Raw genomic sequence first — 14,469 nt, 5'->3', positions numbered from 1 at the left:
TTACAGTGAGAATCTAGTCTTGCATTAAACCATGCCATATGTTTGCTCTGCTAAATGAATCACTGAGTGGCAGCCTGACTTACCTAGTTGCCTAGTCTTCACATTTTATTTTCTTTTGGATTTTAGAGTGTGTCCAAGTTTACTGACCATGAATTGAAGGCCTATGCCAAAGCAGGGTCAGTGGCTGATGAAGTCATTTCATCTATGAGAACAGTGGCTGCTTTCGGTGGTGAGAAAAAAGAGGTTGAAAGGTTGGTTAATTGAAATGTCTGCCACTTTGCTGAATTTCATTGATCCACATACTACCCTGAATCTTCCCCATTTTGTACAAAGTGGCAGATTCACCGTGGTCTATGGTACCCTGAGGGAGATTTTTTTTCAAGAGGTAGCCAAGCAGAGTAATTAGATTGGTCAAAGCACTGAAAGGATTCCCAAGCCTTTAGCTATGTGTTTTTGAAGATGTCATAGTGGGTGATTTTTAGAAAGGCTTCTTAGGTTAGATATTTATTTTAAACTCTGGTGATGTCTATGTACGCATACTGTACTTCATGCCAGTCTGTAACACTGTTTGCTGCCATTAAGGAAAAGCCTACATGATCTAAATTGCAATTCACACATTTTTTGAATTTTTTTTATTCAATGTATTTTATTCAGCTACTGTACTACATGCTCTTTATAAAGTCTGATAAGATTTCCATTTGATCAAACAAAATCTAGCATTGGTATATTGTAGACCATCATTCTAGGAGATTAATTCTTAATGAAAATAAAAACCTTAGTGACAACACAGATGTCAAAAATTTGCTTTTGTTTATTCTTCCATTTACCTAGTATTTATTGAGCACTTAGCATGTGCCAGGGACTGATTTTATAAAATAACCACCAACTTAATTAAACCCTTATTTCGTGAGTTGTAGATCTAGTCCAATGTTATTCTCAATTGCCACCAAATTCACCAAATAAAAAAGAGAACAGAATTTACAATCCCTAGTTATCCTTTTTTCCTTTTGCTTCTTTCGGTTTGTGGAGTAAAAGTACATTATTTCTCATAAAAAAATTTCAGTAGCATACTCCCTCCTCCATGAAAGATATTATCTTTTATTCTTAATAAAAGAAGTGGTTTAAACGGTTAAAAATGTTAACAAACATAGGATAGACATTCAGTTTTGTCCTATGAAATATTGAAAGTTCTCCATGCATTTAGTTTTTGAGATATAGGAAGGAAGTTACAGAATGCCTGAGTTTTAAGACAATGCCCATTATTAACGGCTAAATCACAGACTTACTGCAGGTTAGTGCTTGGGTTGAATTTCCACAAAGTTATCCATGTCCCACGGCTGTGAACCTGACCAGTCATGTTGCAACACAACATTCTTGGTCACAGGGCAGATGGGTTGGTGCAAACATTAGTTTCAAACCTGGGGGGCAAACAGGTGCATCATTTTCAGATAGAAAGCATGTCTTGTGACTTCATAAAACAGTTCAAGCACAAATAGTACTAGGTCTTTCATGTCCAAGCATTTGTGTGGAAATTTTTTCTTGGCACAAAGCTTACACTGTTGTACTGATCCAAAAAGTAATCAACTATGAGACTTTCTTAGAAGGCATCATCCTTCAACACGTTTCATTGCCAGGTTGAAACAAACTTTAAATAACTACACAGAAGTTATTGCCATTTTCTTTCCCTAAAGCTGCTCTGTGTTTGGGGTGATTTTGTAATCATTGAGTAAAACTGCTACATTGGGGACTTGTAACATTCTAACTTGCTCTGCAGCTGCAGCTGCTGCTGAAGTAGACTCAAATGTTTTCTCTTCACAGGTATGAGAAAAATCTTGTGTTTGCCCAGCGCTGGGGAATTAGAAAAGGGATAGTGATGGGATTCTTTACTGGATTCATGTGGTGTCTCATCTTCTTGTGTTATGCACTGGCCTTCTGGTATGGCTCCAAACTCGTCCTGGATGAAGGAGAATATACGGCAGGAACCCTTGTCCAGGTACTTTGATCTTCATGAACCAGATGTAACATTTCCTGCTGGCATCTCAGAAAAGGCCACAGTTAAGGCATTTTGTTTAGTCCTTTAGTGTCGGAGAGAGGAAAGCATCGATGATTTGATGGAGTCCATCTGCAGAAACAAGCAATACTTATACATGTTATAGTAAAGGGATGCTGAGCATTTGAATTGATGAGACCAGCGATTTAATGATTTCCAATTATCTGAAGATTTTACAGCTGTAAAACAATGATTTTTCTGATTGAGTCCAAAAGATAATATGCCATGAAAATGGAAAGTCAGTGATCTCTCAGCTAAGAGTTAACAGCTCATGCAGTAAAGCTTAATCATAGTACAAGATATGTGCTAATGGATGTATTTGTGAAACTTAATGAGTTATTAAAATATCAAGCCAATAATATCCTCAACTAAGTAAGTAATACACACATCTTTTATGGGTCACTTGTGCTATAGCCATGCTATAGCTAATGCCATGGCTACTTTAATTTTCAGTGTCCTTTTCGTTGTCCTTTCAAGAATTAATTATTGAGCATCTGCCATACGCCAGGCCCACACAAAGTGCAGGGGATCCAATAGTGAGCAAAAGAGATGTCATCTTTGCCCTAGTGGAATTTATAGTTTAGGGGGGAAGATAAACAACAATTAAATAGTCACATAAATGCATAATGACAAATGGTAACATGCTATAAAGTAGAGGACAGGGAACTTGGCAGTGAATAGCAGGGTAACCAGGTATGGCTGGGGTCAGGGAAAGCTCTTTCTCCTACTCACTATCCCAAGGCCTTTCCTCCCTAGCTTATGGACCTTCTATTTGCAGTTAGACGCTTGCCATTGTTCAGATTCTCAGCTGAATGGCACTGCCTCAGTGAACCTCTCCATGCTCATCTAACCTTTCACTCTCTTGTATGGCTTGCTGAACTCTTCCTTCAGAGCACTTGAGTGAAATTGAATGTTTGCCCTTATGTACATTGGTTTCCACCCGTTCCTGCCCTCAGGCACTAAGCTCCCTGAAGTCAGGGAGGTTAAACATGAAATACATGTTTCATTTGGCCTATTAACTATTTAATTAAGTATATTATTTAAAAAGCATGGGGATGGGAAGTGGTTTCATATAAGATTCTTAAATAAAATATTTTGGCTCCAGATTCTAGGTAGGACAGGTACCAATTAAACAGCGAAAAATACCAAAATCTTGTATAGCAGAAATTTGCTAGCCTATTGCCTGCAATTTTGAGATCTACTTCTTTAATATAAATACATTTCTAGGGAAAGTTGAATGGGAATTTTATTTGGAAATAGAAATGACTATCAAGGTCAAACTATAATCATTCTAAGACACTGACTTTATTTCATTAAGTGCATGATAAAACACTAAGAGCAGCTTTTTAAAATACAGTTCTTTGCAAGGTGAACAACTGGCATCATCTGAAACTTGTTTAAAAAAATTAGATATGATGATACATGTTAAAGTGTTTTGCAAACCTTAAAGGGATAGTATAGATGGAAAGTGTTACTATTATCATAATTGAAGCACCTTTCTTAACAACTTTAATGTAGCTTTGCACATTTGAAAAGCCAGTGAAAGTACTGCAGGTCTGAAACCTGGCTGTAAAATTCCCTGTCTTTGTTGATCTAATGACTTTTAAGAATTTTCAACATTTACCAAACCAGAGATACCAGTAGCTGACTTTAGTCCGGAGTATCTGCTCATTCTGCAGAGAGATCTGCATTGAGAAAGACATCCTTCCTTTCATTCCATGCTGCAAGGAGGGGACAGAGGTGTGCACAAATAACAATTCAGAGGGGAAAATGAATTGGTAAATTGAAAATTAACAAATACATAATTCCAATTGGAAACGCTGAATTTAATAAAACCGTTGGTAGATCCTTCTAGCAAGAATCCAATTTTATGGTTCTGTTAAAAGATAAACTGCGGCATATTAAAAGTTTTAGGAATTTATTTGAGCAAAGATAATTCCAATCAGGCAGCTCTAATCCAGAAGTCGTTAGAGGGACTCCACCCATTGGAGCCAGGGGAAAGAGTTTTGTTTTTTTTTCTCCTGGATCATAGAGTAGAGGGGAAAGACTTTTATAGAGAAGAGGTGGAAGCAAAGCAAGGAAATGATTTGATTGGCTACTCCTGAAGCGATGATCTTATTTGGGAAAGCCTAATTGGCTGTTTGTGATCAGCTGTCCTTAGGTTTTGATTTCTCAACCTTGAGGCATTCAGGCTTGGGTTTTGGTTTGCTTATATAGGCCATTAAGGCATTAAAGCCACCTTAGTCTAATAGCCTCCTTGTTTACCTAATTTAACAGTTCTCACCTTCAAGTTTCCTGGTATTTCTTGAGTACTTACTATGTGCAGACAAGGCATACTATGTGTCTCTAACATTTTAATCATCAATTACTAACCTCACCTCTTACTCCTAACCTCTTCCTGCAAGCCTCCGCTTACACCATAGGAAATTTTTCTTTGGGAAGATGAGAGACATCCTTCAACAGCATAATCATTGATTATTCTCCTCTCTCTCTATTTCTCTCTTGCCCTCGCTCGCATATGCATGCACATTTTTGGCTGTACTTCTAAGCAGCAAACTATGATGGCTGAGTATGCCTGAGCTAAGTTGAGTGTTTTTAATCCACTAAACTAATTAACAATTAGGTTAATCTAACACATTTTGTGATGCACAAAATCATTATAGGCTGCATGGTAATTGGGCATAAATGGTACGTAGTTCACATAAAGACTATAATTAGTATCACTTGTACACAGACAAAAAAGATGAAAGGGAACTGAATGGTGCAGAAGCCTGCTCTTTCATGCCCCGCTTAAGTTTCTGGACTCAATAATAAAAAATCATACACAGTATTAACAGAGTAGCATTATTGAGGGTGTACAAGTTGTCAAGCACTGAGTGGGGTATTTAGCATAATTACTGTATGTAATACTCACAACTTCATTCGTAATTGGTGTCATACTACCACTTAGAAATGAAACAGAGCCATGAGGTTGAGAAATACGTGCCAAGTGGCATAGAGAGGGATTTGAACTCAGGCCTCTGTGACTCTATGGCCTGATCCATTGACCACTGTTTTCTTACCTCTGGATCCGTCTTCCAAGAGGTGCTGTCCCTTTTCTCTGCCATAGCATGCCAACGGATAGATTGTTCCCCAGTGGTCTCTCTTTTCCTCCCTCTTCCTTCTCTGCAGGCCTGAAGAAGGTGATATTTGGGATGAGAACGATGGTCTGTTGGGATGTGTGCTAGCTACTGTGACGGTATTAGGTATATGCCTCTGTTCTGTCTTACTCACTTCCCCCCTAGGAAACCCGAGAGACATTTGCTGGAGGTAATGCTTGCAAAGTCAGGCTGAGCAAGAGTTTGACCCCAAACCTCAGTTTAGGCTCCTAGTGAGTCAGTCTAGAATCTAGACCAGGGGTAGCAAACTATGACCCACAAGCCAAATCCAGCCTGCTGCCTGTTTTTGTAAATAAAGTTTTATTGGAACACAGCCACAATCATTTTTTACTGTGATCTATGGCTGCTTTTGAACTACATACCAAAGTTGAATACTAATTACTTCAGAGCCCATATGGCCTGAAAAGCCTAAAATATTTACTATCTGGCCCTTTATAGAAAATATTTGCTGACCCCTGATCCAGGACATGTAGAAGGCTTCCTTTGCTCAGGTAGGAAGACCTCTGGTGAAGGTTGTCTTAACGCAACTTAGACCACAATTACTGTTCTGTCTCTTCACCTTATCATTTCCTGAGCATGGAATCTCACTTCTTTCATCACCATCATCACTATCATTTATGTGGCTGGCATTCGATTAATCAGTTTTACACATATTATCTCATTTCATCCTCATAACACTCTCATGAGGTATATACTATCATCATCATGTGTTACAGATAAAGAAATTGGGGCTTGAAAGATTAAGTAATCTGTCCCTGGGAGGAATTACCTGCCATAATTAAGAAAAAGGAACAATAAAGGCAGATGAAGAGAAAATGTTTGTCCCTATATATAGAGTGAGGAATTTGGGGAGAAGGTAAGAGGGGGCTGGACCACATCATTGTGATGTGTGGAATGGAGAGGTTACTGGAGAAGGAAGGAGATGGCTGGGAGGCTCTGAGAAGCCTCATGGTCCAGCCACAAGGAAGAAAGAGAGCCAGGAGGGACTCTGGAGTATTTAGCCCTGATGTGATGTAACCAGTGAGAGAATCCAGCTTGTGGAAACCGCCACAGACTAGGATCATTTGATTACTTGGAAAAGACTATATTCCTGCAAAAGCCAACCTTTAGCTCAGCAAATAACTCCAGTCTCCAAAAGATGGTGGCCAATGAAGCATCCTCCATGGGAGTCACATGACTAACACCCATTTTTTGGTTGAAGGGGTGGGGAGAAGGAGTCTTGTGCTCCTTGTAGAGGCCAGTATGAGGAATTGCCTCATTGCCTCTTAATAAAGAGGGCTATTTGCTAGGAACATCTGGTACTGATCAGGTAGGCTTCTCCTAACTTAATGATTTGGCTGGGTTGGTGAGTCAAAGGACAGCTTCCCAGCTCTGCACAGTAATCTGGCCACTCCACCTGCATGCGGCCAGCAGCAAATGAGCCTGGGAGCTAGACAGAATGTCATTCGAGAGCCTATGTTCAATACCACTTAATACACGTTGTGACATAGGGTAAGTTAGGTAAGCTCCATGTACCTCTGTTTCCTCTTCCGTTGTAAGGATTAAATCAAGTAATATAGGTAAAGCACTTAGAAACATATTATTACTATTATTATTATTATTATTGTTGCCAGTAGTAGTGTAATAGTTGTAGCAGCAGAACTAGATATATTGCATGTACCAATCTCTAGGACAGCCAAGCTAACCATAGTGTCTTTATTGTTTTCAGTGACCCTTTAACCAGAAAACCATTATAAGGCTGTCTATATAATGAATCAAATTATCATATCACTATTCTAACCCACTTTGTGTCTATATGCTGACTTACTTAGACCTCTTACTCACTTAAGAACATGTTCTCTAGGGGCTGGTCTAGTGGTGTAGTGGTTAGGTTTGTGTGCTCTGCTTCAGCAGCCAAGAGTTTGCGGGTTCAGATCCCAGGTGCAAACCTACACGCCACTCATCAAGCCGCACTGTGGCAGCACTGCACATACACAAAACAGAGGAAGATTGGCACAGATGTTAGCTCAGGGCCAGACTTCCTCACCAAAAACAAAACAAAACAAAACAAACCACATGTTCTTTGTAGAAGAGTATTGTTCAGTCAAAAACAATGTAGTCTTTTACATCATAAAAGTAGAAATATTGGAGATGCTTTACGGAACAGAAACTATTCCAGGTGTTTCCAAAGAGCTATCTAGTTTTCAAACTGCCATGTAGGAGTCTTTCTGAGAAGTCTCTGACATCACATGGATAGCCCAAATGATAGTGAGCACTATTGACAAATAGACAAAAACACATGAAAACTACGTCTATCTCTTTTCATTTCAGATTTTCCTCGGTGTCATAGTAGGAGCTTTAAATCTTGGCAATGCATCTTCTTGTTTGGAAGCCTTTGCAGCTGGACGTGCAGCAGCCACCAGTATTTTTGAGACAATAGACCGGGTAGGTAAAAGCCAAAAGTAAAGGCCATTAGCAAGTTGGGGGTGGGGAGAGGAATGAACTCCTGAGACTTTCACCTTCAAAATTAAAAAATATGGGGAACTATCACAGTGCCCTTAATTCACTATTACTTAATAAGAGCTGTCATGAGCCAGACCCCATTCTGAGTTGGGAGAGCAAGAGTGAAATAGAACAAGTACGGCCCCTGCTTTCATGTCATACTGGGAAACAGGCAATAAAGAAGTAAGCACACAATAATAAAGAAAGATAATATTAGACAGTGATAAGTACAATGAAGGACATAAAATAGGGCAATATGATACTGATTGGGGTGGGGGAAGGAGTCTTTATGATGAGTGACATCATCTCAGAACAGGCAGGATTTGACCTGAGACACAAAGGAGGAGAATCAGCCAGTGCAAAGGGGGCCTGGGGGGAGGAGTGGCGCATGAAGGTGAGAGCAGGGAGGGTATTCATGTAAGAGAGAGCTCCAGGTTGGAAAAGGGCTTGGTGAATTCAAGGAACTAAAACAAAGTTGGTGCGACTGAACAGAGTGAGCAAGGGACAGAGGCTGGAGGGATGGGAAGGGGCCAGGTTCATAAGATTGGATTGTCCTCTAAATGCGACAGGAATTCTCTATGAGCTTGTAAAGGACCCTGGTAGCCTGGCTGGGATTTTCCCGGTTAATCTATTGAAGCACATTGGCCATCAAGCTAGAAAGTCAAATTCCAAGAACAGAAGAGGGAAGATGGCAGTACGTTGTTCTTCCTCTTTGAAAAAATGCCCTGGGCTAAGAGTCAGCAGCCCTGGAAATCCAAGGGTGCTTCGTGAGTCCCCTAAATCCTAAGTATTTTTTGTCAAACAATGAGGCTACAACTTATCTGAGGAAACTGCTCACCACTTTATCTGTTTTATATTTTGGGGTTTCATATATTAGGGTATAAAGAGGTTGTTGAAAACCACATAGAAATGTTGGACAATTCAAATTCTACCTCATTCTTAGGGTTGGTATATGCTCAAATAAGAGGATGAGTCTAAAACACCCCTGAAGCTATTACAAAGAATTAAGGCATTTAAAATTTATTTTATTATCTTTACTAGAGACCCAAGAAGAAGAAAGTAGATTACACTATAGCTGCAAATAGAGATATGATGGCAAATTTTTCTCACTAGTGTGGAAGAGGGAAGAAGATGACCATAAAGTGTTCTGGTAGCAGGAGATGGCCCTCAGTCTTGTCTGATTAACTAGAATGGTTAAGTTCTAGATTGGGCTCACTAGTAACAACAGAGGTGGAATTCAACACATCAGTTGACAGCTGGTAGCATTTGAAGACACTGCTGGAGGACGTTCAGTTATTTTTAGTCATCTACAATAGATACTCAAATGTAGAGTCCTATTGGACCCCAGCTTGGAGGGCTAGTTGTGGGTGGCCTTAGGTAAAATACTCAACCTCTCTGAGACCCCTGTGCTTCCTCAAATGAAAAAATGCCTAGTTAGGTCATAGGGAAACTACGTAAATGAAAAAAGCATATTAAAACACCTTGTACATTGTCTTTCATTATATCTCAATAATATAACAATACATGGTAATATTAACATATTATATACAAATATATTATGTCAATACTATATATTATATTATTATGTAATAACATAGTATGACATAGTAATTATCAATAAATAATAAAACTAATTAAATTACATTTACTAATGCAATAACATGTTAATTGATGTGTTTTATATCAATTATAATTAATTGTATATAATTTGTGTATGCTTGATTATATATCAATATATTATATATGTAATGTAACATATCAATGCTATTAATATATAGTAATATATCTCATATTACTATCTCAATAGTTGGTAGTGAGTATTATTACTGATATAAATAATTATTTAATGTGGAAGTAATTTTTCTTTAGCATATCTCTGCAATGTTTTACCTGGTTGTTGTTCTGTTTTATGAGTAAATTCAAACCAAGATGGACAGTAAATGCATATAATACATGTTGTTGCTGTATATCTCTTTTATATTCCACTCCAGAAACCCATCATTGATTGCATGTCAGAAGATGGTTACAAATTGGATCGAATTAAGGGTGAAATTGAGTTCCATAATGTGACCTTCCACTATCCTTCCAGACCAGAGGTGCAGGTAAGTGCCAACCTTTTCCCCAGGAACAACGGCATTTTCTTCTTTCTTGATTCATTTCCAGAGCCACAAGTTACTTGTTTTTCTGAAGCATGACTCAGTTTCCAGGAACAAGGAACAGAAAGCATGTTTCTTTAATGTGTCCTCAGGTGTCATGTCATTTCTCAGGCGACAAGCCACATTCCTTTGTGATCGCAATAATGTGCAAATCCCTCTGCTGGGAACACAGTCTGGCACACATTCAGGTTAAGTCAACTGTGTGATGCTCTGGCGAAATGAGTGCTGAGTCCTGTCATTGTAAGCAAAGCTAAATAACTCTGAGGCAGTCAGAACAATCGAGAGGTACAGCTTTGTCAACTACCTCTTTCGAGACTGCAGAAGGTGGAGCACGCTCAGTGGGTAGGGCGTGAAGTGGCAAAGGAAAGCTGCTGTCTTTGTCATTTTTTATTTCCTGTCTGTAACTTCACAAGGGTCACTCGATCCATCCTTGGAGGAAAGGTAATCTTGTGATATTGTGCTTACGTGCCTTGTACTAGGTGATTGTCCAGGCATGTAGTGAAGAAAATTTACAGTTTTCCTGCACCTGCCGAGCAGGTATCTTTAAAGACAATTCACTCTATAGGAAAATTAGGATCTACTGTCCCTGAATGAATTGGCTTTGAAATGAGACTTATTCATTTTTAACAGAGTATCTCTAGCCGCCCTGTTTTGATAACACTTCTGTGATCCCCACAGAACTAAATCCCAAGCAACTTAATTCTGATTCTACATACCTATAATGTAGGTAAATATATACACACACACACATATATCATACATATATATATAACATAGGGACATAATATATTCTTATTTTTACATTTCTAAAGTATATGTGTATTTTTGTGTGTGTGGGGGGGAAGATTGGCCCTGAGCTAACATCTGTTGCCAAGCTTCCTCTTTTTCCTTGAGGAAGATTGTTGCTGAGCTAACATCTGTGCCCATCTTCCTCTATTTTATGTGGGATGCTGCCACAGCTTGGCTTGACAAGTGGTGCTAGGTCCGTGCCTGGGATCCGAAATCTCAAACCCCACGCCGCCAAAGAGGAGCATGCAAACTTAACCCTTATGCCACTGGGTCAACCCCTCTAAAGTGTATTTTTGATTAATGTTATATATCACATATGTATGTAAACATTAAATACATATGTATATAATATGTGTCATAACATACGTAAAAGAGATTTGTGAAATATAAATCACAAGGTAGCAGTCACTCAGTAAAGATTTTTGAATGAATGGCTAAAAACATCCTTTCTTACATCTATTCAGAACCAACTCATAATAGCTGTTCAACAAATACCGGTTGAATTGAAACACATTTATTTCATCTCTGTTTTATCTTCTATTCCCAATACCAAATTTTGTTTTAATAAAATCTTCTTACTTACTCTGTAAATGTTCTTCATTCTTACCACGAGTATGTATTTAGCCCTGCTGGGTGCTACATTGTACTGGGGCTATACTGTAAGATATCACACTTAGGGCTGGCCCTGTGGAATAGTGGTTAAGTTCAGCGTGCTCTGCTTCAGTGGCCCAGGTGTGCCGGTTTGGATCCTTGGCATGGACCTACACCACTTTTCAGCCATGTTGTGGTGGCAACCCACATATAAACTAGAGGAAGATTGGCACAGATGTTAGCTCAAGCCTAGTCTTCCTCAACAACAACAACAAAAAGCACTCTCAAGGCCTGCTTGCCCCAGGGGAGAGTACAGTCCTATACAGTCCAGTGAGCAGAAATGTATTTGCAAGCCTGACTCTCCAGTGTGAAATGAAAGATGTGAGATTTTTGTCACACAGAGGACCCCAAGCCACCTTTACACAATAAGGACAAAAATCACCACTGACTTCGTGAAAATATCCAACAAATGGCTGTGAATTAGCTTCTTGTTCTTCCCTTTCTAGACTTACCAGCATTCAGTTTCCACCTTTGACAGTGGTTTGTACCTAGCAAATACTGTCAACATTTGTTGGGTAAAGTTATTCAAACAATATGTTTGAATACAAGTGTGGCACAGCTTAAAATTTGCTAATTGGTTTGTTATTAAACCGTGATCAGTAAATTAGTATTATATTTCTAACCTAATGGCTTTTTTCCCTTAACTAATTGAGGCAGTCTCCTTGAGGTATCCTAATATGGCATAAGTCTTTTAAATTAGATTCTGAAACATACTTTTAATAGTTGGCATGGCTTATTTATTTCAACAGTGTTGCTACACATCATTTTATTTGTTGGCTGCAGCTATGAGTTAAATAATAACTAATGCGTTAAATGCTAAAGCCTCATCCTAGGCACTGTTTACTAATTTGTTGGTTATTGATGAGTATCAATGAATGTTGTTTTGGGTACGTAAGTAAACACATACACAGTGTCCTCACGAAGCATCCTAACTTGTAGCCTAATTGTTGACAATCTAAACATTGCTCATTTCTTTTCTCCACAGATTTTAAATAACCTCAGCATGGTCATTAAATCAGGGGAAATGACAGGTGTGGTAGGATCCAGTGGAGCCGGGAAAAGCACGGCACTACAGCTCATTCAGCGATTCTATGACCCCAGTGAAGGCATGGTATGTGTCTTCCAGAAACTTCTCAGTACGTGGGGATAGGAGATTGCAAATGGTGCTCTATTGGTCAAACACAGAGGCCTAGCATACACTGAGACCATCTGGCATACATAGTTGACAATGATTTTAGACTGAAATGACTGGACTAATTCCCTGTGTCGTGGTCATGTTCAATGAATAACCAACCCATTCACTCAGTAATGTAACTGAATGGGCAGATACATTCAAAATGGTATAACTGCCTCTTCAGTGAACTAATGTTTCCATTTCTTTCTTCATGTTGTAACATAATCATTATTGTTTCCTAAAGTTCTCCAAACACTAAATATAGGAAAGCTTACATGACTAGGATTCACGGAAAACAGCTCTTGATTACTACTTGGAGAAGTTAGGTTTTAAAAAAATAAACAATTTCACAGACTACATAGTCTCTTTTGCCTTGTGTTTATTTGACTATAAATATAGACTGAAACTAAGTAAATATTAATAATTGTCATTTATTTACATATTTGTCAAGTACTTTATAAAAATGATTAGTCATTTTCACAATGACCTCCAAAGGGAAATATGACCATTCTACAAATGAGGAAGCAGAAAGTCAAAGAAATTGAGACTTGCCCCAGATTTGAACCCAGGTCTGTTGGATGCCAAAGCCTATGCTCTTTTCTCTCTGTCTCAAAATCGTCCTTGCTGATGTCTCCTTGATGCCTTGAGATAGAATCATTTGACTGTATATTAAATGGCTTGAATGCAGTGAGTTTCTATAATGCATGTACTACTATACTGACATGGCAAACATAATTGAGTTTTCCTTTTTGGCAGATATTTCATTCTCTGATTGGGTATTCTTTGCTACATATCACCATAACTATACTCTGAATATATAGAAATGGTTTTTTGATGTAAAATTTTCATGTTTTTGCTAATAGTCATTTTTATTTGTTCATCCCACTTACAGTTTCAATTGCTTTTGAACAGCCAAATGTTGTTTGATGAATCTGGCCAGAAAGCAAGATTTTACTATAAAACATATATACAAGATAGGGATCATTGCTTATTTTTGTTGTATCTTTTTGAAGTCCATTTTTGGTCACCCGTCAAAAGATAATAAAAATATTCAAAGCATGATAAACAAGTGATTCCACTCTTTATTGAGGAATTAAAAACTTCTCCATTCCTGGACCAATACTGTTAAATTAAGTGACCCTTACTTCATTTGTGTTTCTACAATGAATTGTCCTACAGCTATACTTGATTTATACTATATATTGTCGTCTTTATACTAACAACCACATTACAAGAGGAATCGTTTCTGTTACAATCTTGTCAGTCCCTATTTTTTCTCCCTGTAGGTCAAATGCACCATAGTATTATGATTCAGAAGGATTCTAAGGGATATGATGTTGTGCTCATGTTCTCTAGGTGACTTTGGATGGCCATGACATTCGCTCTCTTAACATTCAGTGGCTTAGAGCTCAGATTGGTATAGTGGAGCAAGAGCCTGTCCTGTTTTCCACCACCATTGCAGAGAATATTCGCTATGGCAGAGAAGATGCAACGATGGAAGACATAGTCCGAGCTGCCAAGGAAGCCAATGCCTACAACTTCATCATGGACCTGCCACAGGTACCCCGAACCTCTCATTCCAGAGGGAAACCCAGAAGTCACAGAAGGAAAGAAAGTTACACAATAACATGCATTTCTTTTCATTTGAATCCTAAATCATTAAATTCTTAATGCCATGTTTTAGTTTCATGCTTGGAAATGTAACATGAGTTTTCCCCTTTGTCTGAAAACACATTGTTAATATATCAAAAATTGACCAAACTGGGGAACTTTCCTGTAAAAGCTCCCTTTGACATAGATACAATTTTCTTATTCCATCTATTAAGCATTTGTCTAAGCAGATGATAAATTTGTCATGTGGCAATAACTTGCACGAGGCTTTTTTGATGTCTACCATTGTCACTGCTCTTTAATTTTCTTGTTCTTAGGCAGCTGATATTGTGTCCTCAGTACTGTATCTAACATATTGAAAAATTCCTCATTTATCTTCATTGTAAACAACAAAGACAA

The 14,469-nt window shown here is 38.4% G+C and overlaps 1 protein-coding gene across 13 annotated transcripts in view; it reads left to right on the top strand.

Annotated features, from left to right (window-relative positions):
* The window catches only part of ABCB11 (ATP binding cassette subfamily B member 11), an 87,453-nt gene that overhangs the window by 32,532 nt on the left and 40,452 nt on the right, over window positions 1-14,469 (top strand). For all 13 annotated transcript variants that reach the window (XR_011428253.1, XR_011428256.1, XR_011428254.1 and 10 more), the window contains exons 9-14: window positions 127-251; window positions 1,819-1,993; window positions 7,519-7,632; window positions 9,681-9,791; window positions 12,271-12,396; window positions 13,816-14,019. Coding sequence is in view for 8 of the 13 variants with exons in the window: in XM_070241170.1 (XP_070097271.1) it covers window positions 127-251; window positions 1,819-1,993; window positions 7,519-7,632; window positions 9,681-9,791; window positions 12,271-12,396; window positions 13,816-14,019 (855 nt within the window). In the remaining 5 variants the exon portion in view is untranslated. The remainder of the gene's footprint in view (window positions 1-126; window positions 252-1,818; window positions 1,994-7,518; window positions 7,633-9,680; window positions 9,792-12,270; window positions 12,397-13,815; window positions 14,020-14,469) is intronic.

This window comes from Equus caballus, chromosome 18, assembly GCF_041296265.1.
Source record: "Equus caballus isolate H_3958 breed thoroughbred chromosome 18, TB-T2T, whole genome shotgun sequence".
Classification (NCBI taxonomy): domain Eukaryota; kingdom Metazoa; phylum Chordata; class Mammalia; order Perissodactyla; family Equidae; genus Equus; species Equus caballus.
This window is presented reverse-complemented; position numbering and strand designations above follow the sequence as displayed.